This window comes from Lineus longissimus, chromosome 5 (genome assembly GCF_910592395.1).
Source record: "Lineus longissimus chromosome 5, tnLinLong1.2, whole genome shotgun sequence".
NCBI lineage: Eukaryota > Metazoa > Nemertea > Pilidiophora > Heteronemertea > Lineidae > Lineus > Lineus longissimus.
The window spans coordinates 6,894,162-6,920,263 of NC_088312.1; the positions used below are offsets into that span (position 1 = coordinate 6,894,162).

The 26,102-nt window shown below is 40.7% G+C and overlaps 5 protein-coding genes across 10 annotated transcripts in view; 2 read left to right on the forward strand and 3 right to left on the reverse strand.

Moving 5' to 3' along the window:
• Nucleotides 1-2,581: 2,581 nt before the first annotated feature.
• Nucleotides 2,582-5,117, reverse strand: LOC135487817 (ubiquinone biosynthesis O-methyltransferase, mitochondrial-like). The gene is made up of 5 exons (XM_064771914.1): nt 4,820-5,117; nt 4,096-4,369; nt 3,601-3,843; nt 3,262-3,421; nt 2,582-3,100 (listed from the first exon to the last, which is right to left on the reverse strand). The coding sequence occupies exons 1-5, from the start codon at nt 4,897-4,899 to the stop codon at nt 2,934-2,936; spliced, it is 924 nt and encodes a 307-aa protein (XP_064627984.1). The 5' UTR covers nt 4,900-5,117; the 3' UTR covers nt 2,582-2,933.
• Nucleotides 5,118-5,283: 166 nt separating this feature from the next.
• On the reverse strand, nt 5,284-7,585 carry LOC135487749 (ras-related and estrogen-regulated growth inhibitor-like). The gene is made up of 4 exons (XM_064771820.1): nt 7,489-7,585; nt 6,760-6,855; nt 6,451-6,554; nt 5,284-5,909 (listed from the first exon to the last, which is right to left on the reverse strand). Exons 1-4 carry the CDS (start codon nt 7,583-7,585, stop codon nt 5,289-5,291), a joined length of 918 nt encoding a protein of 305 aa, XP_064627890.1. The 3' UTR covers nt 5,284-5,288.
• A 756-nt stretch (nt 7,586-8,341) lies between these two features.
• LOC135487818 (superoxide dismutase [Mn], mitochondrial-like) lies at nt 8,342-10,625 on the reverse strand. Its single transcript, XM_064771915.1, has 5 exons — nt 10,563-10,625; nt 10,069-10,274; nt 9,738-9,854; nt 9,298-9,477; nt 8,342-8,990 (listed from the first exon to the last, which is right to left on the reverse strand). Exons 1-5 carry the CDS (start codon nt 10,592-10,594, stop codon nt 8,842-8,844), a joined length of 684 nt encoding a protein of 227 aa, XP_064627985.1. The 5' UTR covers nt 10,595-10,625; the 3' UTR covers nt 8,342-8,841.
• A 173-nt stretch (nt 10,626-10,798) lies between these two features.
• On the forward strand, nt 10,799-18,551 carry LOC135487814 (pre-mRNA-splicing regulator WTAP-like). The gene is made up of 8 exons (XM_064771910.1): nt 10,799-10,935; nt 11,321-11,513; nt 11,771-11,826; nt 12,055-12,113; nt 12,476-12,603; nt 12,795-12,973; nt 13,751-13,905; nt 14,222-18,551. The coding sequence occupies exons 2-8, from the start codon at nt 11,484-11,486 to the stop codon at nt 14,998-15,000; spliced, it is 1,386 nt and encodes a 461-aa protein (XP_064627980.1). The 5' UTR covers nt 10,799-10,935; nt 11,321-11,483; the 3' UTR covers nt 15,001-18,551.
• Nucleotides 18,552-20,035: 1,484 nt separating this feature from the next.
• Nucleotides 20,036-26,102, forward strand: part of LOC135487805 (radixin-like) — a 28,733-nt gene continuing 22,666 nt past the window's right edge. For 2 of the 6 annotated variants that reach the window (XM_064771890.1, XM_064771891.1), the window contains exons 1-3: nt 20,036-20,104; nt 24,585-24,667; nt 25,132-25,200. In XM_064771890.1, the coding sequence (XP_064627960.1) occupies nt 24,656-24,667; nt 25,132-25,200 (81 nt within the window). In that variant the 5' untranslated portion in view covers nt 20,036-20,104; nt 24,585-24,655. Of the gene's footprint in view, nt 20,105-21,864; nt 21,885-22,156; nt 22,200-24,584; nt 24,668-25,131; nt 25,201-26,102 lie in introns of those variants that run through there. The other 4 variants (XM_064771892.1, XM_064771895.1, XM_064771894.1 and 1 more) reach the window with 4 other exon arrangements.

The window sequence follows — 26,102 nt, forward strand, 5'->3', positions numbered from 1 at the left end:
AGCGACGTAATCTGCATGGTAGTCTGGTCTGGTCTGGTACCGTGTAAACGGCCCTAGATAACCATTATATATTGCTGATGGATCCCCGTCATTGAGTTATCGCTAAATCGGGGAGTTGTCGCCCATTCGGGCGATATAACACACGGTTAAGTTGCTAGATCTTTTTCTACCGATATTCGAGGTCGAATGTACATCATTTCACGCATTGAGAAAAAAAGTGTGGCGATATTTCCCTGAATCTAACCAGAGTCTTATTATGAGGGGCGCGTGAAGGGCGAAACTTTTCGAATTGGGGACAACTCAGAAAACGGATATCCTTGCCTTACAGGTGACAGCATGCCCTCACTTAGCAATACCTTTCTGTTTTACAGCCAAACCCCTATTTGTCGCCCAATCTGGTCCTGGCTCCTGGTAGAACTGACTTGGCGGCAACGGATATGGCCCCGAATGAAAACGACGAGCGCGCGCTCAGAAACCCGTTGCTTTTCCTTTGCTATTATCACATCGTCTCAACTTTTAAAACTGGGCAACCATTGGTATTAGATAAAGAATGGCCGTATCCTGGCTAATAGAGGCGGTTCCTCACATCTCCGCCTCGATGTTGCTGCATCTGATTACTATGTAGATATGGAAATACTCTGCTATAGGGTGCTATAATCAGACAGGCGTGGATCCCCGTTTTGCCATCTTGACCCTCAAGGTATTGCAAAAGTTTGTGGTTGATTTTACTATAGTTACATGTAGTCATTCATGTTCTTGTTGAATAATACTGGTATCCAATATAGCTGGTTAGTCGATATAATATATTCATTAGTCCCCGCCTAATGAGTTAGCACTCATTATGAGTGGCTGGCCAAATGTCATTTAGTTCACATATCCTAATAAAACCGATGTTTAAAAAATCAGATCAACTTGAATGGATCACCCGATTTTATGGATCAAGGGGAGTAAGGGGTGTTGTCCTTGTTGTGATGACCTAGTTTGCTGTCTGTCCTCATAAATTGTGACACTTCAATTATAATGGTTGAGCCCACTCCAAATACATATTCCAGTAGCTTACCATCTGTTGTCCATAAAGGGTTACACCGTTCGTAATTTCTCGTGGTCCAGTTAAATAGAAAACCTCTACACTAATACACAATACTGCAGTGCAGTTATTATGAATATAAATTTGTCCTGAAAATTTTACATGTGAAATTTCAGGAATATTCCAAGTCATTTCATACAATTGTTTTATTAGACACACACCTTGATCTATTACAAGTTTTAAACATTGGTAAATATTTCTAAATTCGAAATCAATTTTCAAGTGAAAGAATGCAAAAGATGAAAATAAATAAAAGCCATTCTTTGAGTGTATCAATCGTGTCAATATGCATGTCCCAATTATCAGGTTGTCACACTTGAGGAACCATTTTGATATCTGGAACGAGGGCAATTAGAGCATTTGAATGCCAGCTACCTTGTTATGATCGCTTCCCACTGTCTGACACCTTTATGTTTGGTTCGTTGGGTACGAGAAGAGGTCAACGGGGACCATCTGGGTTCTACGAGTACGCTCGGTGCAAACCAACAGAACACTGAGTGCATTTTCGAGTGAACGAGTTATCTGCACCAAGTGCTAGAGGTAATTAGGGCATGGTCCCTCACCGAGTTATTCTACTGTGTCAATGTCAGTCATGACTGTGTCATGGAGGGAGGCACCTTTCATCTTTGATGGCACAGCCTTTGCGGTTCCCTGAACAAAGTAAGAGGCCAAAGGATGTAGAAGAATATGTAATTATATCGATTTCCGTTCATTGGGATAAAAATACTTAACCTGAAGTGGTGTTATCCCAGCATTCTGGCTGTGATTTTGTCCGAATGACACCAACTGGGAATTAATGGAAATAAAACCAAACACGACAAAATCTATTCACATGCAACTCAGCAATGAAAAGGATGATTAGTCAGATGTCTTTCCAATGTAATAGAGGTTCACTGTGCTTGTCTAGGCTGGCAATTGAAGAAACAGGAAGTACAAGGTACATTTTCACAGCCTACAAAAATGGACACTTATGAGGACTATTAGCATGGTGGAAAAATGATAATTTGTGCTATTTCTCCTGTAAATATTTTCAGGGGCTGATCCGAGGGGGGGGGGGGCCAGTGAAAATGACCCGCCTCTTTCTAGTATTCCTCGTGTTCTGATTTAAAATATGCCTGATTGGACCCAGCATGACCCCTTCATGATGAAAACACATAGAGAATCACCCTTATCATTTCCAAGAGAAATTCCATGACGTTTGATAAATTGGTCTCAAGGACAAATGCACAACAAAAAGACTAATACTGCAATCACAGCCCTGTCCCATCCACTGTGGAGACAAAATTGAGACTTTGGTCTTGCTACAGTTTACCCTTGTTATGAATGGTAATGATCAGAGACCAAAATGTCCCCCCTTAACAGGATGTCTCCCCGGCAGATTAGGTACCACTCTTAAGATGTTAAAAGGCATAGAATGTGTCCGCCTTAGTTGTCAAACTCTGTTGTAAAGGTTCCTCATGGCAAACCCTGCTAGAATATAACAATGAGACAAAATTTTAGAAAAACCTTCTATGTTTATTGAAATATGAAACGTCAGGGAAAGAAGTCTTGATATGATGCGGACACTCATGATACAGGGTTTGTCCAACACAACTGCTATTGTTACCCTACCATGAGCTGTTCAAATCAACTACTTATAGGACATTCACATACACCACTTGGCTCATTTCGCTGACCTAGTGGTGCATGATTTGTCCAAAATATCATTTCATAAATCTGAAGTACACAGCACATGTACTGGCTGGTGTGCCAGCCAGGTGGTGCATGTTTTTACCAAAAAGCCAATTACATTTCCCACGTTTTGCCAAGCATATAAGAAAAACCACAAACACTATAAAAGTCTCTTTCAAGAGTCACTTCCATTGGAAGAACTCTCTGAAGAACTTGAATAGTCACTTTGATCCTCTTTAACTGCTTGTATAGCATACGACAAGCTTGTGTCTTTTATCCACATCCACCGACCTGTCAAAAGGTTGTAAAACATGCCATGGATCAATTTCGTGCTGAATTCATCTGAAAGAGGAAGAAAAATTGCAGAGATGCATTAGTTGTACAATGATAGTGATCGTACTTTAAGCTCAAAGAAACTAGTGATGTAAACATGTACCCAAGCTCCAATAAACTACGGCGATGTCAAACCTGCATATGAATGGAGGAATTGACGCACAACTTACTTTTGCTCAGCATAAATTTTAACTCCTCTGGAGGGATGAACTTCTCCCAGTCATGAGTGCCAGGGGGTACAATTTTGAAGACATATTCGGCAGCTATGACCCCCAGATAATAGGATAACTGGGTCTTGTTGACTGTCGTGAAGAATAAGGAACCACCGGGCTGAAAAAAAAGATTTCTGTTATACCAGTAACCTGATACTTTAAAATGTACCGAGCAAGTTTTTCACACTAATGTTTACAGTGTGAAGCACTGTAAAAGATGGGCCACAGAGAGGCAGAGGAATTTGGCAATGTCAACTGGAGTTATTCACCAATCCCAATTTAACTTGCATGTCTTACCTTGACAAGCCTGCAGCAAGATTCCACAAACGAGTCCACATTACTGACATGTTCCAGCACCTCTGATGACACCACTCCATCAAACTTTCCTTCCTCTGTCCCGATCAAATCCTCAATATCACAGTGGATGTATTTGATCTGCTCGCGGAGAAGTGGGTCCTGCATCATGTGACCCTGAGCAATCTGAATGTTATTTTCTGAGGCATCTATTGCGACAACAAATGCACCTAATCTGGCCAGGGGCTGAAATTGGACAGACATGAAGGATAAAAGTTTATTGTCAAAGACAGAGTACCTCAGAACAATGTTATTGGTAGTTATGGGTGTACAGCTAACATTTTGACGATTTCAACAGAGCCTAAAAACAAATGCACTCACTCAGAACACCTTAGCAGACCTAAGCCGATTGCAGACAATTGCCATAAGGTACTGTGGATCAAGCACATTTAAACAGTGAAAGGGGCACATTTTAATATTTTCACTTCCCAAAAATACCTCACTTAGTATGCCTCCTCCACACCCAGCATCTAAGATGAGTTTTCCCTCCAATGGCCTTGGTGTTTTCCTCCAAGTGCCAGGCAATGCCAGGGCATCTCTGATAAGTGGTACCCTCAGCTCGTTCATAGCATGCAGTGCCTTGAATTCGCCATCCTCTTTCCACATCATACTGGCCATCTGATTGAACTTGCGGACTTCCTCGTCATCGACAGTGTAATTCACCTGAGGTCTGAAAGGGGGCGCCCTTTGTGACGTTCGATCATGGTTCAATCTGCAAGTAAAATATTATTTGTAGGCCTAAGTCTTTTCTTGGTTGTGACAAAGTCCCTCGCTGTCACCTCGTCACTTCTTCTGACTTTAGTTTAGCTTTGGCCACTTTTTATTTTCTGCTTCATGTAAGTTCTAGCTTTGAAACTATCTTCTAATTCAGCAAAGATCCTTTGCACCAGCCAACGTAGGCCGCAAGAAACTAGCGGCATGTCCCATACGTCTTCTTTGGTTTGTTGTGCCTATAATTAAACTTAAGTTTGTTCTGGCCATGAATGATGACCTCCCTCCGATTCCTGCGATGCATCTTCTAATTGTCTCGAAATTGTGTGCCCCCTGTCTGAGGCTATCAAGGACCTGACACTGACAGAGCTGTGGGGCATAGGCCATAGGCTTTAAAGAAAGATATACCAATTTGCTTCACAAGCAAGGACTTTATTAGAACAATATGTACCTTATTTGGACGGTATTAGCAACATAAACACCTCTCGACAGTACACTTCTACATGCTCTACATAAGCTAACTGCTGACATGATTATTTACACATCAAATTCTACTCAAATCAAGTTATAAAGGCAAATATATTTAGCCTTCAAAAATCCACAACGCGAGTTCAGCATACTTCGAAATTCTAAGCGAGGGGGGCTTGTTAATTTATGCAACGTTCTTGTATGAATCTATTTTTGTCTGTCATGTGACTTTCCTCGGGAAGTTCGCGGCAAGTTCATAACGCGGGAAAAGCGAATGTGCGCTCACGTGGATGAGAGTTCGACTGTATATGACTGACCAAGCTTTGAGGATAAATATTTTACTTTAACATGATTTTGCCCTTCGCCTGCTAATGTGAAGGAACTTTTTTATTGCATGAATGTTATCAAAAATTATTATTGGTGATCTCATGCAATTAAAGTGAAGTCTTTGTTTAAAGCTTGCTGTTTTTAAAAATATCCTCATCAGAACCTTTCCCAAAGGAATCCGACGAGCGCTGCCTTGTGAATGTGGGTATCATCCATCCGAACCTGCGTCCAACTGACGCGAACCTGGACCGCGGCCCCATCATCTCCGACCCTGATCCCTCGTCATCCGTGCTAGAAAGACTGCCATTACTTGAGGTCCTCCCATAGTCATCTGGGGAAGACGTCTTCCGTGATCTAGTTGACGCTGAGCGGAAAAGCCCCGTCCTTGTCCCTTTCCGCGCCCGATAAATTACATACAGTTCTCTAAAAGCCTCTCTAATGTCGTCCACAGATTCCCGGGCGGACATCTCGAAGAATTTCAGACAGGCTAAGTCATGTGAGCGTTTATTTGCTTGCTCATACGATACCATCCTGTCGTATTCTAAGTCTGATTTGTTCCCTATAAGGATCACGACTGGTTCTAATGCACCACCACCTAAATTGAATTTTCTGGTTGAGAAGTGGTTGATGAGGAATTTGAATCTCATGCACTCCTCGAAGCTCTGAGAGTCTGTCGTTGAGTAAACCAAAACGTAGGCATCGGCCCATCGGATGTTCTCCTGGATGCGAAGACTCGAGCCGACCTCCTGAAATTGAGAAAGTAAAAGATTTCATCAGTTAGATACAATAGTACGTTCGTTGGAAACTTCAAATAGAGATCATTGATCGGAGAATGAGACCGGACATAGCCTACCATTGGAAGCTAAACGCTGGTATAATGCTGTAGTGTGTGTTCTGTTATTTTGGGAGTTGATACATCGAACTGTCAGTTCTCCTTAAAACCTTGGACTCCTATGAAGTCCATTTTGTCATCCTGATCGACCTTGGCGACAGGACGAGGCCGGTCCACTGCGTCCGGAGTGTATTAAACTTAGAAAAAGCATGTGTTCATGCTGTAACCCTCTTGAATGCAAAATGCAATGTTGTCTGCATATTTTCAATACATGTCCCCCTTTTGTTGCCGATGAAGCAGATACTGTTGACCGTTTTTTGCACAGTTGCCATTTGTGCGTGGGAGAAGTTTGGCTTTTGTGAATCGCTGGACGGCTCAATCCCCCCCCCCCCCGCGACAGTGTATTCCCCACTCTGTTGACTGAGGAATTAGTTCGGCCGAGAAACGGTGCTTACCCCTCCTGCCGTATCGAAAATATCAAAGTTGACAATATCGCCATCTACATCTACCAGATACGAGTAGTTCTGCTCTGAATAGAACGCATATTGGTAAGGATGAGCTACAATGATGAATATATTCGAGAGTATAGATATTACAATTACAAAGACCGGCGAAACCGGTAAACGGTTGGAGTGGTATAAACAGGAATCATTGTTCAGAAGATAGGTCCGACAACAACCAATATATGTATTAGCGTCTTCTCTTGCATTGATCCAGTAACGCTGAAGAAGAGACACAAACAAACGCTACTTCCTTTTAGTTGCAGTTCGCTGTTGCTTGGAGCGACCTCCTATATAATGACTTACCGACGCTTGCATATTCTCCAATAAAACGTCTCGTTATGAAGCGGACAACCAAGGCTGCAACGGAAGATATTTCGAGGTTTCAGGTCAAATATAATTCGAATACATTCCGCTTTTTTCTTTTAAGTATCTATCGGCAATAATAGGGCGCATGCAACGACGCTAACCAAGAAACTTTATGTTGGCCATTTCATATTAGAGATGGTCTTTCATAGATAAAACTTGGTGGAATTGATTACTTGTCTTGTAAATCTTTTAAGGAAACGTGTAATCTTGATTTCCGTTATACATGATACGTGTTTTAGAAATGATATACATATGTCAAAACATGGCGATTTGATATTCAATCCATTAATCCTTAAATAGCCACATCGTGAGTTATTTAAGATAAGGAAAAGCTCAGTTATGTTTAAGAGTGACATGTGATAACCATCAGTGGTATTTCGTATCAAAACCTGACAGCCCCCTGAGCTTTGATATTCTCTTAAGTAACCAAAATTGGCAGTTTAAGTTCCTGATCACGCATGGTATAGGATTGACTTATCTTTTATTGATAAACTTCGTGACATAACAATGCTATTGTTGTAGTCATCTCAAAATACCGAAAATTCTTCCCTGTCTGCTCAGAGTGATATGTTGAAGAAGGAGACAGAATATGAAGAACTCTCATTTTCAAAATCATGGTCTTACCTGTCTTTCCAACGCCAGATTGTCCAAGTATCAACACTTTGATCGTTTTAGTCTTATTTCCGCTGGACGAGCTCTTCTTCTGTACGGGACTTGTCATCTCAAAGATGATTTTTCACACGAATGAAGAGAAACTGTTTCTATTGAAAAGACAACCTACTGGTCCGAGTTCCTCACATTGATTCTGTCATCTCTTTTAACTAATCACAGGGTCCGAGTGCAGAATCCGGTATGAGGCAGTCTACAATCCAGACGCAGCCCTCAACGTTCCCGATCAAAGTTCCGTAGCACGTACCCACTCTGAGTTTCTTTTATATTTTCATGCTTCTTTGGCTTCTCCTATTTTGTGTTATTTACCTTGCATATCCCCGAGAGCCAAGTAGTCCTTGCCCTGCACCTTTACCTGGAGTACACGTGAAATCCTCTGGGTAGCTTTAAACTTGTGATAAACTCGTGTTGTTTCGTATTGATCTCGCATTAACTGTTAATCTGCTGCATTCTTCTTTATATCGATATCTAGCCAGTTACGTAAGATATTGCCAAGAGCTGTGGAACATATTGGCAATCAAACCAGCTTTTAGCAAGTATAGTGAATTCACTGGACTAGATCCACACTTGATAATCCATCTCAACGCAGACCAATGAACGAGCTCGATAGCAGAGATCACTTCAGAGCAATGCTCAACCGTTCATGTTTTGAAACATACTGAACCTATAATGTGACCAGGCCAATAGGAAGGATAGAGGCCCAAGTCCAAGTGCCCTTAGGTGGATTACTGAAGGCTACGTTCACATCAGATCAGGAAATAGGCACAACCATGGCAAACAGACAGAAACAAAGACAAAAACGCTCATATTCTTTGGACAATACTGAAAATGAAACTTTTATTTACTAGCAAAAACACAAAGTATTATTACAATGTTATAATGAGGCTTTTTATACATCGTATACAAATTAAAACTACATCAACTTGTTGAAGGTTAAGCTCAGGGAAACACATCCTGACGTGATCAGTGGTTCTAAATATACTCCACATCTTTCAAACGATGTAGGATTATCAAAAACCTGTATCTCAGGATGGCATGCGCCCGGTTTCCATTTTGATTCCCTCGGCCACGAGGCATAGCCAACAACATGATAGACAGGGCCTAAAATACAGTCGGGGGGCAACACGAAAGAAAAAAAATGTTCTTGTTTGAGTCACGCTTTTCCATGATTCACGTTCACCCTTCATACCAGAAACATTTTCGTTTCATTCTATTCACATAATATAAGATAAGAAGTTACAAATATGAAAAGCACATAGTCATCCTTAATCTTGCAACTTTCTTCAATTTTTTTTCGTTTGCATCCGTTCAGTCAAGTTTTGCGTTGCTGAACCGTGAGGACACATCTTTCCAGTTGACGATATTCCAGATGGCATTGACATAATCTGGTCGCATGTTCTTGTACTGGAGGTAGTATGCATGTTCCCACGTATCAATACCAAATAAGGGAACTAGACCTGAAATGGACAAGGTGCGCCATCAGTTATGATAAATAGGTGGATGTGAACATAACTCATAAACCCACAGCTCTATAGAAACCATAGGGTATCCACGAGTCTGCCCCAGCCAGCTAGCCATTTCAACTTGTAAATGCTTTCACTGCAGGTTTTTTTTACCAGTTAAGTTGCTTGCCTAACATTTAACCCTCCTCAAGGCTTGGGATTGGCTGCCGCAATCACAAAATGCAAATTGGTGGAGTTACAGATGTGAACTACAAACTAAGAAAGTTGGAATAGGAGACGAAATTCTGAGACAAAATCATACCTGTTGTTGCTAGTAAAGGATCCTGGTTTGCTGTAGCTGCGACCTGTAGTCTGTCAGTATTTTTATTATAACCCAACCAGCCCCAACCAGAGCCTTGGACAGCAACTGTTGTAGCTGACATAGTCGTCTTCATCTTTTCAAAAGAACTGAAATCTCGCTTTATAGCTTCCAACAGGTCACCTAGAAATAAATGTGAGCGCCAAATGTAAAGAGTTAAATGACTAAGAAGGCAAATCATATTTCATTACCATACTACATAATTGCCAACCTTTACATTTACTATTTGATTGATAGTACAGGTTAAACGCAGAAGAAGAAGATTGATAGGTTTTTTACTATTTTCGTTGAAAACGAGAGGAGGAGAGGAGTCATTCATAGATAATGCGGTCAAGAAATGGCATTGACCATAACATACTGTGACACTTGTAGGTAGGTCTTACCTGTAGGTTCACCACCACCACTGGGAGACAAGTTCTGCCAGAAGATGTTGTGGTTAATGTCGCCACCAGCGTTGAACTTCAAAGCTGGCTGCAGACTGATAACAGCCGAAATATCACCTGAAAATATATGAGCAAGAATGACTGGTTACAAGGTACATGTATAGGCACGTGCGACAGGTGAATAAGCCTGTTTACATATCCACCAAAGTCAGAATTTAGTAAAGCTAAAATTAAGCAGTTGTTTGCAGATAAAAACTGATCATCACGAAACTTTAGGGAATGTCGACTTTGGTAGGTATTTAGAAGAACAATGCTACAGTACGGCTCTCACCTTTAGCTTGTGCCTCAGCAATCTTCTCTTCAGTGATGTTCAGGTTATTGACGTACGTCTGGTGATGTTTAGCATGATGAATCTGCATGATCTCAGCAGATATGACAGGCTCCAGGGCATTGTAATCATATGGCAGATCTGGAAGTGTATGCTTCGAACGAGTTGCTGCCATGGCTGCAGTTTGGTGGCTTGCCACTGAGGACAGCCTGAAAAAAAAGGAACATTGATCATCATATCCTTAAGTTCCTACTATCACCAAACCAGTCTACCATAAAAAAAATTAACAATTGATTGTACACTACACTAGGCCTATACACTATACACTATACACAGACAGTGCATTTTGCACTGCAAAACATAACATAGCAAACAACTTTTTGATGACAAATTGCATCCGAATTATAAAATGACATTTTTCAATTCTATTTAGATTGTATGTGAATTGCAATTATGTTTCAAATTCAGCTCATCATATTTTTGTTAGCTCTTTCTACCTTGCAAATGAAGCGAATTTTGAAGACAACATTATGGAAAAATTGTCCTTTACAAGACGGAAGTGACATAATGACGCCAATTTTTTAGGTTTTCACTAAGTTCAAAGCTTTTATTTCTTGTTGTTGTTTTTTAAGAATAGAGCTTTAAAATTTTATGCTAGGTCTATGAAATTCTTGAATGCAGTTTGATAAAATGATTTTATTAAACCCAAATTCCCAGCATTCACCTGGTCGATTACACATGGCGGCGACCGTGAAAGTGAAACAATCCATCAAATTTTCCTGATTTCTGCGGTTATTTCTTCAATAAAGAAAACAAATTCATTACACACGTTTCGAAATATGCTAGAAGAACATAACTGAACTAAATCTGGTGAGAAAACAGGTTGAATCTACCTTGTAACAGGGTTGAATTGGAGCGGTTGTTGTTATTTTACATTCTGGCCGCCATTTTGTTTCGGTCAAATCGGGCTTCCCGATTTTGGTTTTAACGTTATTTTGCGTCCCCTGGGTTTTTGTAACATTGATTATGTTTCTAATGATGGGGAATGGTTCAGTCCATAGAACAAAATGTTGTGAAAGCATGGTATTTTTCTGAAATATTTTGGTTACGATACCGCCGTACCGGTACGATCCGTCGAGACCGTCACCGCGCCGAGTGGCGATGCACTGGTACGAGTTCAACCCCAACATTATGAAAATGTGCGATTTGTTCTGTCAAATTCTGTGTCTACATGTGTGTACCTTTTCTGTTTCAGGGGAACGAGTTTACAATCCCCGATCACACCCCAAAAAAAGGTCATCGGTTGACTAACCAAGCACCACTGTTCAATGGATTTATAGCCTAGTTGAATGCGATCAAACTACGTCATTTCCGATCGGGGATTCTAAAGTTTAGCTGTTTCAGGTATATTTCTCAAAATGACGGACGATCTGCCTCCAGCGAAAAGAGTAAGTTTTTGTATTTAAGAGTGACGCTCATCTCTTGAAGAAGAATGATCAGTCAGAGTTGATGAATCAAGGAACACTATTCTGCAATCAATGACGATGGCTCACTGAGATCAGATCAGACTTGGGGTCATGAAAACTAAAGGATTGGAAGCAGTAGTTGTTGCATTAATCAATGGACTTAGATTTATTGTGATCTCGCATGTCAGACCATGTTTGTTGTAAAAATGCCGTCCATCAAAATTATATTTCCCTTACAGTTGAAACTGAGTGCGCAGCAATTGGAAACCCTCACCAGGGAGGAACTGATTCAAAGGTAAGCTCTTCTAAAACCTAGAAGTAACACAGCCTAAGCCAAGTTGAAAAATCTATGTATTGTGGAACCGTCCTTAGCGGACACCTCTCATTTAAAGACAACCTCTCTATTAAGGACACTAGTTTTGTTCCCAAATTGGTTGTTTCCATTCTAGGCAAGATAACTGCAGTTTTGCAGATAAAAAGGACAATTTCTGAGAAGTTTAACACTGCTTTTTTTGTTCCACAGATGTAGAGATCAGGATGCTTTTCTTGAGTCCATGGAATCAAAATTTGATGGAACCCTAGGTGAGTACTGCCTTCTGCATGTTTGAATGAATGTTCTTTGAAAATGGACTGTGGAGTTGAGCGCCTATGCTTGGCAAAACGCCCCTTTCCAAGTCAGAAGCAGTCTAGCTTGTGATGTTCTCTCTTTTAATATGCTCCTATTTGGTTGAAACAAGTCTCTTGCCCAATTGACTGCCAGCTATCATGACTGTAGTGTCCTGCCACAGATGGAAAAGCCAGTTAGAGGAGAAGAACGTGTCAGAGATCAAGATGACTTGAGAATGGGCTGGAAGATTTCTCAATATTGCAGGCACCTGCCAGTGTAAGACGCTATTGATGAATTCTGCATTGTATCAATTCTACAACTTTCTGTTTTGTCTCAGTGATAGAGTTGAACCATTTGAAGGAGTCTGAGGAGAAGTTAAAACAGCAGCACATGGATGTGATCCGAAGGGAGAGCGTCCTGGCAATGCGATTGACGACTAAAGAACAAGAGATGCAAGAATACTTGGTATGAATAATCCTCTCTAATATTAAGGGTCAACCGAAATGCATCTTGTGTGGACACTATGACTCGTCCTCATCCAGCTAATCTGGAAGTTTTGTGGGTAGCACTAGTGAATTGTTTTCTTCCAATCAAGTTGTTTATGTCTTTTAACGAATCTAAGTCAGTCACTAATCGGTTCTTTGCTCCATTTTCAGAATCAAATTCAGGAACTCAAGCAAGCTCAAACGAACAGTACTGCCCAGCTACGATCGATGCTCCTGGACCCAGCAGTGAACATTATGTTTCAAAGAATGTGCAAAGAACTTGAAGATAAAAAACAGAAACTCGAACAGACACAGAACGATTTGAGTGCTTGGAAATTCACCCCTGACAGGTGCATAAATAAGATTGCTAGACTGGTGATCTCATAAGATATTTCTCAGAGTCATTTTCATTTGGAATTCAAAAGAAAAAGGAGAAGTCAGAAATACTGAGTGTTCAGATGAGACTTTTGGGATTGACTTGTCTTAGCAAATAGTTACCAGTGTTGAGTCTGCTATTTGGATGGTGTCTTTGAACTAGTTGTCCCTACACATTGCATTTTACACTATTTGTTCTGCAAAATCACAAATGATGGCAGTGCAGCCTCATCAACAGCTCGGATTGGGTGCAGGGTTATCAGTTCTGTTGTCCTTCTGCTGCCTGATTGTTAACATTGGTTTTCCGGTTGCAGTAAACTCGCATCAACTTCAGTGAGGTTGTGCTGATGGTGCTGCTGCTACTGCATTGAAGTCGTTACAGGACAGCAGCTGGCTACTTATTCACACCTTAACACGATAATAGCTTCTACTCTCAGTCGAAAGTCGATAATAAGTGCAACCCGTATAAGCTGCATGCTAAGATCAAATGTGACATATGACCACTCGTTGACATTTTGAACCTTGCCTTATTTGGATAGAAAATGAAGTGATGCCATATATTCTTCAGTGCCATATATTCTTTCAATAACTGTTACTGGTATTTTAACCATTTGGAAGTTTTTTGCTTTACTTTTTAGTTGTTTTACCAATATTGGGCAAATCGGATGCAGGTTTTAAAAATCTGACTATTTTGAATGTCTACATCTCCTGGTTTTCTGAGACTTATGCTTGATTTTTGCTCCTCATTTCAGTCAAACTGGCAAGCGCTTGATGGCAAAGTGTCGAATGTTGTTGCAGGAGAACGACGAACTAGGAAAGGTCACATCGTCGGGCCGCATGGCGAAACTCGAAGGTGACATTGCCCTTGAAAAGACTCTGGTCCAAGAAATGAAGAAAGGGCAAGCAGGTATATAGCTTAAGACAATTTTGAGATTCTGTCTGTCAAATGGTTCTGCTCTGAAATCAAAGGACCATGCAAAGCCCTTCCCTGCATGAACTTCTTCCAAATTTTAGTCTTGGAGGGACCTTGCGATCTTATATCTCAAGCTTCCTGCAAACATTTAAAAGAGATTGTGTGGAAATGACATGTGAAATAGAATAGCTTTGAGCTTGCGATCTCTCTGAATCAGAGTAAATGACATCCTGGAACAATCGTACATGGAATATGGATATGTTACTGCCATGATCATGATAAAAAAATCGATTTCAATTCTTTCTTTCAGAAATGGACGAGTTTCTTGGTGAGCTTGACGAGGACGTTGAAGGTATGCAGAGTACGATTTATATCTTACAACAGCAGCTTAAGGAAGCTCGCGAAGAAGTGAGTAGACTGCAGGCAGAGACACAACAAATGCACCAATCACAACAGACTAATGCATCGCTTCTGCCAGTAAACACAGACTCAGCAACACCAATGTCTGGTGTTGAATCCCAAGACTTGACCAGAACTTCCACGCCCGCTAGTTCTATTATAAATCAGCCCGAATCAGTACAGGTCAAAATGGAAGTTGATGAGGATCGTGTCCAGAACTATCACTACAACTCGTCAAGGGAAAATTTCATTCTGCCAACTTCGAACGGTCAAAAAAGTTCACCCGAAGCACATAACTTGGACAGCGCAGAGGATGAGGACAGGCAGCATCGCAGTCTGGAGCACGATTTCACAACCGGTATAAAATCTTATCAAACTTCAAAAAGTTCAAATTTCCATTTAGTTCATAACGATCATGAAACTAATGATGAACCTATTGGTAATGCTAATGCTAAGGTTACTAAGATTCCCATGTGTGTTGAAAGCACTGACCTGCCCTCTGGTGACGATTGGAGTCCCAAACCGACTAAGAATCCTGGTAACACTGTAGAGGGGGAAGAGTCTGATATTGCTATGGACAAGGAGATGGGCATTGATGCGAGGCGGACTGGTCTGTTAGACAGAGACTCAGCAGTGCCTATCAACGGCCTAGAAACCTCCCCCTCATACAGTTCACATGAAGAGACGTAAGCTAAATCTCTAGATGATGTTCTGTCTATTAAGGTGTCAATCTCCTTAAATATTTGTGTCTTGAATGCCCCTCACATGATGAGGATTACCCCTGCTGACCGCCAGACAAAGTTTGCTGCCATGACACATTTCTCGTTGCTAGGAATACCTCCATTGAGACAGCCTGAACTTAAATGACTTACCACAAGCAAAATGATCAAAGTTGGAAATGTGCTCCGCTATTTTGAAACAAGTTTCCTGTGCTTGTCTTTTTGTGTACAGACTCTGAAAAATCTTGGAACTTAATAATTAATAATAATAATTATTTATTTATTTATATAGCGCCGCTTTAAAATTAATTGTCAGTGGCGCTGTACAGTGAAGTGCATTTACACAATAAAACATACTTATTAAAACATATTTGCATACAGGAAATTAAGTTAAAACATACGCCTCACTAAAAAGGTGGGTCTTGAGGGCAGATTTAAAAGATTTAAAACATTGAATGTTACCGATAAAAGTTGGAAGGGCATTCCAGAGACGTGGGGCACAGATCCCGAAAGCTCTTATCTCCCACTGTCTTTTTCTTTGCAAATTGACAAGCCAGGGTCGGGGCAGCAGATGCCCTTGTGTGTCTCTGGTGACCCTGGCCTTGGAGCGAAAGATAGTCAGGGCCTGTGCCGTGCACGGCTCTGAAAGCAAAAATTAGCACCTTAAAATGAATTCTTTGTGCAACTGGCAGCCAGTGAAGATGTTTGAGAACCGGAGTAATGTGATCATACTTTTTAGTGTTGGTAATAAGTCTTGCTGCCTGATTTTGCAGTTTCTGCAACCGACTGATTTCGTATGAAGGTAGACCATAAAATAAAGAGTTGCAGAAGTCTAGACGTGATGTTATAAATGCATGGACAAGACTAGTGAGAAGTTCAACTGGAAGATACTTTTTAACTGATGCAATGTTGCGGAGGTGGTAAAAGCCAGCTGAGACTACCTTTGAAATATGGTTATGAAATGAAAGTCGATTGTCAAAAATTACTCCTAGATTTCTTGCAGACACACTGGGGCTGATAGCAGCATCACCTATTTTAATCGGTACATCACTTGGACAATGCTCGTTCTGGTACGGTGATCGCAGGAGAAGAAATTCTGTTTTCAAGTCGTTTAATTTAAGCTTGTTGGCTGCCATCCAGTGTCTGACCTCGACAAGGCACCGCTCAATTTTGGACAAAGTGCTTAGTAGCGAGTTAGCGTCTTTGAATTTGAAGGAGTGCCAGTTTTGTGCGTCATCCGCATAGAAATGAGAGCTGATGTTATGTGATTTTATGAGATCAGCCAGTGGATAGGTATAACATGAGAATAACAAAGGGCCTAAAACGCTACCCTGGGGAACACCAAACTTTAGGTCATGGACCTCAGATAGGCTCGAGCCAACCTTCACTCTGAAGTGACGATCTGAAAGATACGATTTGAACCATGCCTTGATAGGCAACTCCTGCAATAACATGTACCTTAGTTGTTTTCAACCTTTATAATGATCACTTTTCATTTCCTTGCTGTGGTGTGCAGAGCATTGCCAAAAATTTGTGGTCAAAACAGTCCATGTGTACAATGAGAGGAGTAGTATTGTAAAGGATTGTGAGGCAAGAAATGCTCTAGCTTGGCAATGGCTGTGTTGATGGAGGATTTCCCAACAACCTGTTCTGATATTTTCTGCCTTGTGCGTACAACTGTTTTGAGTCCTTTTCCAGGTTTTGATAATCAACCACTCACAAGTGAAGATACTTTATTTTCAGGAGACCTCAATGTCTTGTTTTATGAAAGTGTCTTTATTACGGTAAATAAAATGAAAACATTTGTTTTGTCGAAGACAGTAATCCTGCCATTCTTATATGTTCCTCTGTGTAAGTGTCTGTCTAAATGTTTCTTTGAGTAAATCATTTTTCATCAGTTAAATCATGAGAAGGCAAAGGACAGGTCTTCACACTCAGCGAAGGGTTCGTAAACAACCTCAGATGTAGTACAACCAAACATTGATATCTGTTGAAACTTACAGAATTGTTTAGGACATGTTTCCAGGTCATCTGCATTCATAGCCCTTCACAGAACAAGATATTCAAAAAACTGTTCCACCCAAAATGGTGCGGTAGGATTGAGAACACAAGTATTTCATTTCGGTTGTGTATGACCAGTATTGTATTGTCATTCATCACATTTCGTTATTGGTTGTCTCACCAAACGCCACTCGGGTGGAGCTGTGATTTTGCTCAAAACATCGGTTCTCACTTGATTTGCAAATGTCATTGTTTTATTAAGACGACAGTGAAGAATTAGGCCATCTTACATGTCCCCCTCAATCAATTGCCAATGGGACTTGATACTTGATATAAAAGATGAATGTGTGTACTATTTGCAATTTTTTCCTTGTCTCTTCATGCAGACAATATGCATACACTTGGATCATCTTCTATCAAGACAGAAAGAAAGGAAAAACTGGTGCGTCATAATTTTAACAGACTCGTGCTTCTATCACAGATAAAAGAGGAGTTGCAAATCTGTTGATGGGAGTAAACAAGTCAAATGATTTTGCCTGTTAATTGACATGCTGACAGTAAGGGCCGCCAAGTTGACCGAAGGGATGCAAAGCTGGCCTTGAACAGAGTTCTCAAAGGAGTTGCGATTGGTTTTGACATATCATTGAAAACACTTTTGGTAAAACGCCATGAACACCAGATGGCAGAGTTGTGCAATCCAAACCATCTGAATTATGTACCAGGTATTTGTGATCTGACTTCTTTGCGTTCACATGATTGAAATTTCATGCAAACTTCATCTGGTGGAACACCAGGGGTTTATGGTCAATTATAATTTGTTGTTATGGTCAACCCAGGCGATTCCTTTCAAATAAAACTAAATTGAGTTTAATTTTTGCTGTTGAATGTTTGTTCAAGAGAACATTTGATTCTGTCCTGTGCTCTGAAGTATGCACAGCAATTTATTTTTCAGTTTCTCATTTTGCACATCATATAGTGGATATTTTTGATCCTCATGTCATCAGCCCTTCAATATTCAATAAAGGGAAAGGACATTATTCAAAATTGGTATCAAACCAATGACTTCAGAAGTACACTGTTGGCCTACGTCATTTTACACACGTGCGTTTCCACGATCATCCTTCTCTGCTCTGAGAAAGCGACCTCCTAACTAATCTAGTTACCAGTACAAAGTTCCTGCCAACTCCATAAATGTATTGAATTGAAAATATGAAAGACAAAGATGTGTATGAGACGTAGGGTGGTGTCCATCTTCCTATATTTCAAAAACATTGCAATTTGATTGTGGTAGTTGGTGGAGAAAGACCACATCCATCACTTCTGATTAATAATACTAAACTCATTTAATTTACACGAGCAGCGCCTGAATTGGTTTATGTTGATTTTGTGACAGAATCTTTTTTTTTACTTTTGTATGAAGTGCATTTTTCTCAAAGAAAATGATGATTCTACTGTCACTGACCTGCTCTCAACTGTGGTTGACCTTAGCTGTTGAAGTGTAATAAATGAAATTATTTTAAATAGTTTTTGTTGTTTTTATTTGCATTGACATTTGTGAGGTCATGCTGATCATCATTACTGTGGTCAGGGGGTAGCATACAGAGTCAGTCTTCTTTTTCCTGAAATCCAAGTCCCCCATTGCTTTGCAAATCTAGACCTTTCTTATGTTTGTCCTCCTATAAACCTGGCTCTCTTTGACCGGAAGGGCATGCATGAATCATATATTATCATAATCTGTTTATCACTCTGAATTATGATGAGAAGATATTTCACTGGTAAATAGGTGGTATCTGTTTTCTTATGCAAAATGAATGGTTTGTCAAAGATAGCACCAAAACGGGTCACAATGAGTATATTAACAGTTCATGCAGTTCAAAGATGACCTCATTATGTTACATGTTAAAACTTCTCACAATGCCTCCTGAATTAACCATAATGGCATGGGGAATAAGATTTCTGAAGCAAAATAGATCTGACCAATCTTTTTTGTCACACTAGACTTGGAGATGACTAAGACAATGGGACAGCCAACCATTAGGCCTGCACACTGTAACACTGGAGGAGGACTGAGGCCACCAACAAGGCTATTGCTGCATCAGCTGTCAGACTGGGAGATACCCAAGACAATGAAACGACCAAGTATTGTGACTATTTACAACCTCTCGAAGGACTGGGAGATGACTGAGACAATGGGACAACCAGCTATTAAGCCCATTACTGAGTTACACACTCTCAGAGGACTGGGAGATGACTTGGGTAATGGGGACAAACACATTAAGAGACTATTACTTACAGACTGGAGTAGTGGAGATGACTGAGACAACCAACCTCCTCCCCCCCCCCCCCCCCCCCCCCCGAGTGGATGACGGCCCATGCGAACAATGCCATGTTATTATCAGTCCCGCCCAAAGAGTAACCATGGTGACACAGAACATGGGAAAAAGTCATACAGTAGCTTTGAATTTCGCGCCACCACCACGCCCAGATGACAAGTGTACGATATTGATTTTTGCGCCGACCGCCTGACAACTATGCCTCAACATCATCAGCGATGTTGCCTGAATTAGTCCCAATTGAAAAAACGATCATGCTACATGGACCATTCCCAAACTCAAATGTCCTACAAATGAATACCACCAAGTTCAAGAAGCTTGCTTATTCGGCAATCTTCAAGTGACTAGCATACACATTAAGGGCCCTTGGTCATTTCAGAGTCAGCACTAAATATAGTCCTCGTACAAGCGTGAATCTGTACTGTGAGATATGAGAGACCCCTTTTTGGCGACTTTGTGTAACTTTATCTTGCCTGCCTAGCTGCTGCCTATATTGTCCCTTTAAGAAACCCTTTTCAATTGCGCACGTGCATTTGTTTACAATTTCACTTCCCGCGAAATCTCAAAGATCACATGACCTGCTTACGCGGATTGGATATAACATTGACCACACTTTGGGGCATAGCAATTGTTGGTAGAGGGATAACAGCAATTGGTAATTGATTGACGCATGGGCAGACCCCACCCATTACACGGTCGGCCATATTTGAAGGAAGTCTCCTGTTTGGGACTTTGCAATCGGTAAGTTCAGCCCTAATTTGGCAAAACGAAGGGTAAATAATTAAATATAATTGCTGCTGTAAAAATAAGATACCCATGTTGCTGCCAAAGTATGTGCCTTGTCATGTCGTTGAGGGAAAATGTGGTTTTGCCACTCTAAAGCCGGCTTCCGTGTGGTTACGTACTGCGCGGCATGACAAGCATGAGTGACGTGTATTCCATGTATACTGTCGTGTACATTTGTACAGTGGTACACAATGTATCCGCTTAGTGTATTGCGGTTGTACATTGTCGGAACTGACTCATTTTTTTCAGGGAACGATTAGTTAGCAGTGATTTGCGCTTGATATTAATAATATATATCCAAATAGAGCGAAATTTTGGCGGTAATGTTTATATGTTGAACTTTATGACATATAGCCTTGCCTTGGAATTGGGGAGCCGCGCCGAATCCAAGGCCAGGGTCATCCGGTCATGGCTGGGAGATTTATGTCAAATAGGCTATAGATTATAGTTAGTTGAGTGGGAAAATGTGTCGTCCAATGAAAGACAAAGAAGTGACCCAGACGGCCTTATCAATATCGTACCTCGAGGAGTTCAGTGCTGGCAGAGCACAACAGTTGAGCAGAACAAATTAAAGAGCGACTGCTGTTCTACTAGTTTTGTCACCAGTCGTGTTCCAGTTCACCAACCCATTTCACAATGTCAAGAAGGCATTCTTATCAGTTCCATTGACTTGCTTGGATGGTCTGAAATACAGTCAGTATATCACTCACAATCACATGTACATGATGAAGATTGACATTAGTTTTTTCTCACAGTATTGACATTGTATCTCAATAAACAATATCTGGGCCAAGCTTCCTCCCGGAAATGATGGGTGGCAAGTGCAATCACGTGCTAAAGCTGGTGGCTGGGGGTAACTTTTTAAAAAGCTCACTTATGCTGCAACGGAAACTGATGTAACCCACCAAACATCAGTTAAAAAACAACATTGAGATGGCAGAGGTATTTTTAGATGTCCAAGGTCAAAACCAATCCCAAAACAAACTCCGGAGATATTCACAAAGTCTATTGTACATGTACCGGTAATCCACAACTTTGTTCATCAGATGGGCAATCTGCCATTTCATATTTGCCCAAAAGATGTATGTTGGATTTGATTACGAATTTGTATTGTGATGCTTTTAGGGTAAAGTAAGGATTGATCAGGAAATTTGGGTCATGAACATGGTTAGTTCAGATGAAATTTTCTCGTCCCAGTGGCATTAAGTGCACACATGACAGGTGGCGGGTCGGTTCCGGTCTTATCTTGACACAGCCCACAGCCTACCTTTAAAAAAGGACAATAAGGTCATGATTTCCCATCTGGTAAAAGGTGGTTTATCAGTGGTGTTCATGTTGGTAATTTCATTTCAGAGTACATCTATCTAGCACCCCACCTGGGATTCCTGGAAGTTTATGAATGTCAAATTCCATTAAGGTCAATTACATGTACTTGTTTTTTTCACTTAGACTGGCCAATGGGGACTTCCGTCTGAAGTGTAGGCCTTGCTTTGATATCAAATCAAATGGGTGTTGCCAATATCATTCTTGAAATTACCAACCCCACCCGGTTGACATTCCTGGCCTTGTGTGGATATACCGAGTTATTACAAGAATGACTGGTCATACTTGACCTCTTTCTCATGTATGTGCCAGGCCTACTACGTCTTTACTCTGTCTCTTCTATTGCAAAGTAAAAAAGCCTGTGCTTGATCGAAGCCCAAGTGACTCAGCTAGGAGTTCCATTCTGACAGCCGTATGTATTGTGTTCGTTAGGTTTGAAGTGCTGACAGCTATTGATCAGCTTGTGTGGTGGTGTATGTACATATATGTATGGAGGTTTTTACATGCACTGATAAATTCTGATCTTTTTGGTTGCCCATCGTCTGTGTAGGTAGGTGGTTCATGGACAGGTGTAGGGAGCTGTACTGTTTATTCTGTGGATTCGGTACACTGTATTGTCCAGAGGGAACACCTTGGCTAAACACGCCCACATTGTCGGTAGCATTTACTAGTTTCGTTGGTGAGGTCATTGGAGGAGGATCACGTAAGGATATGAGACGATTGATGAGTAAATATTTTGGACATGGTTGTTGGGCAGGTCTTTTCTCATGTGGTGTAGTCGTGTTTTAGAGTAGAAGTGGAATAGTTAGTTCCCAGAGGCAGAGGGTGACTTCTGCATTGCTAGTTATTCAGCGTTTTTGGATCCTGGTGTTTCTGCCTATCGTTAGGATATATCTTGGGGCTATTTAATTCTTGGATTATAAGGTTAACAAACTAGACTAAAGTTGTAAATTGTAGGCCTACATCAGGCTTACAGTTATGTGGGCCTGTCCATCAAGTTATTCCTGTGGTGTCTCATAAAAACATTGTCCCTTATGCCCAGACTGATGGCAGGGGTGGACGAAATGTTGATCACGCCGTGCTAAGAGGGGAAAATTAGGAGATACCACACGTGTTGAAAATTGGTGACTCTAGTCTAATTACATACGTAGTGTCATTTGTAGTATTTATGATTGTGCCAGTTGACCAGAATGTGTTTTGTTCAGTGTACTGTACATATTATAAATCATAATGTAAAGGTTATCTGTATACAAACGTACTGCCCAGTCATGCAGGTGACATTATCACAAGGACACGCCCATAATTTGGCTGTTAACCGGACTTGATCCTGATAGAGATAAGCTCTGTAATGATAAACTAATATTAGCCCTTTAAATCCATGGGCTGTGCACAGCCACAGTTCATTGAAGCTTTTTAAATGGAAAATACGATTTCATTTCTATTTGGAGGAGTTAGACGTGAATATTATCATTGACTGTCCTGCAAACTGGATGATCTTGAGACATCTGGCTTGCAGAGTCCATGTCCACTGAGGTTTTTCTTACAGCAGAAAAGCCTCCCTAAAAAAATCCAATGGAACCTGTGCCGGTGCATTGGAGCCTATCCTGAACAATGAGTAACAACTTGGTGATGAATCTGTTCAGAAAAGTTTGGTCTAGTACTGGAGTTTTTGTGTGTCCTGTACATTTCCCGGGATCGGGGTGGGGCTACATCTTTACAGTCCGTCCACATAGTATGCTGTACCCGGTTCTTCATAACTATGGCAATCAGCGGCCAATTCCTTCCTTATGACCTTAGTCAAACTCATGGTGTGAAGGTACTACACTAACTTGATTTATTATACATGTATGTCACCGCTGGCCAGATGACCGGCTTACATTACATTGGTTTATATCTGCGGAGTGTCACAAAGCATGTGTAAACAAGGTTAGGCTGAGGTCCCTGTCGACATGTACTAGGGCAGAAGCACCTTTGTATTGTTGTTTGAATAATGGCTAAAGGGGTAATCTGTTTTATGAGTTCATACTTGGGTTAGACTTTATCCCACATGTAGGTGTGTTCCTACATGTATGGCATAGCTCATACATATGTGGCATGTATAGCTTAACTTCTCAGGGTATGGGTGTCATGCCAACTGAATTTACCTGGATGTCTTCACGAATTTCGAGAGAGGGGGTACAATCGTCAACTTTAGGGGCACGCTTTAAAAAACGGTTTTATCATTGTCACTGTGCAAAATGGCAACTTCGTTGAGTTGTAGTATTTTAGTTGGGAGTAAACTGATATATTCTGTGACTTGCAGAATGGTTCACACGTAACACGCCAAATTAAAGCACTCTGTTTAAACGGCTGAACTTCAAGTCGATCTTGACTGCTTAACTGATTTCTTGATCGTCTTGACCTATTTTGAGACTTGGGTCTATGGATTTCTATGGAGGTGGCGAAGAAACCTGTCAAAATTTGATTGTTGAGAGTCCTTGCTTGAATGGATGAAACAGTAGAAAGCGTCTACAGGCCTATATATGTGAGCTGCGCTACTTGAATATTATCTGATCAGGGCATGCCTGTGGGCTTTGTCTTATCAAAAGAATCTCTGTTGTCAGAGTACACATTGGACTGTTGTAATCTCTCTTACAGTTATATCAAGCAGAAGTGTGTGTCTTTCGATAATCGGTCCAAACCTGATCATTGGAATTGGATATTTATCCATGTTTCACTTTCAAAGTGTTCCATTCCAATGCACAACTTTTTAAATGAATACATTGTTCTGCTGCATTGTAAATAGTAAAAAAACTTCCTCTTACTTCTGTGGCATCAGCATTCATGTACATAACTTGATGTGTCAAAATCACTTGGACTATTTTTGGCTTTGATGAACATACTTTGTCGTAAAGGTCACCAATTTTAAATAATGATAATTGAAGACCAACACAGAAAAGTACTATAGCCAACAAAGATTTTTTCCGGAACTGTTGATCGTGATGGACTTGATTGCTGGTAGTATAATATTCATACCATCCCATTACAGCTGGAAATTGAGGACTAGTTATTAACACTTCTCAAATCAAAAGCAATTCAATGTTTAATGTCTGTCCTTTCTTTTTACTTCCAGGACCATCTTCAAGCTCTGTATAGGATATCAGTGATTATACGTCCAGTCAGTTACCTGGCAAAAAAATCAAAATGCCGAAAGCGGTAAGTAGATTAAACAGTGCCCCAGTGGCACTTGTTGGACATGTTGAAAGATCAATCAAAATCTCTGGTCAGTGGAGATATCCTGTTGCCAGTCCACCCTGTTCCTGAATCCACCTCTAAAACCTTGTTTGAATGTCTCCAATCCCACTGTCTACCATCTTGACCACCAAGGTTTTTGCATCTTCTACATTGAAAGGGGGTATGGACCATATGAGGTTCAGGATGACTGTCAAATAAACACCCTGGTGTTAGATTTAGGAGAATGTCAAGGCTGGACCCTCAAACTAAAATTGCTTGGTAATGGAACCGTAAACTGTTTTGAGTAACCTAAGCAAAATCATGATCTATAAGCTCTGAAGGAAGTGGTTGCCATTTCAATTTTTTTAAAGCAAAACCTGCATATTTCAAATGACTTCCTTCAGCTTGACTTTATACTGACTGTTTTGAGCCTATGTATTCTTCAGCAGGATTATTCAGTTGCAACTGATAGTAGCAAGGGAAAGTTCTTTGGTCTGTTTGGCCATGAAGCCCCAGTAAGAATCCTTCATCCGTCAGAGGAAACTTAAGAAAGAATCACGCGCTTCATCTGTTCTTGTTGTGGTTTCCTCAGCTCAGGCTCAAGCTCTGAACTCCCAAGATTGAGGGCTGGCTCTGAAGGCCACATTGTAACTGTAGTCGCCCTTGCGCTTTTGATGTAGATATTTGATAATTATCATGTGGAAGGGGCTCATTTCTTCAATGGGTGTAGTAATTTGTAGTGAGCTTTCCGAAAAAAATTTCCTTTGAATATGAGCTTTAAACCTCATTTCCCGTCTCTCACGCTTGTGACTCAGCTACGCACAAAAAGCCTGCTTCTGAAAAAAAATGTTTCTGCACTCACACCGCCCACTCAATTCTTGGAAGTAGCCACAGACTGAGCATGCCAATGCACACCAATGTTGAACTTGAAGAACTTGGCAAAGAAGCAATGAGTTTCAAAGAATCCTTCCCCAGCGCCTGATTCTTTCTCCAACCTCTGATGGAAATCTTCTTAGAATGTTGCATGTCATGATACCGTCAAACGAGCAAAGCAAAACACTTACCAAAAATGTCATCTGTGTTGGAAACTGGCCGATTGATTTGCCTGCATTTGTTTCATGATTATTAATTCTGTCTGTCAATAAGAATATCAACTTGTGATGTCTGGCTTCTTTTTGTTAAGATTCTTGGTCGACATACCAAGATCTGGACAAATCTAAATCTAATGCATGGTTATCATCTGCTCCCTAAATTGAGTAGTTCAAGTGCTATCCTGATTTTTGGACCAGCAATTTATTGGTTTCTGAATGAAGCCACAGTATCATAAAAAACTATTTGAAAGACTTCAGAATTTATTCTATCCTTGCATGACAATCTACTGACTAGGCAATCATTCATGCATCATTCTACTATTAAA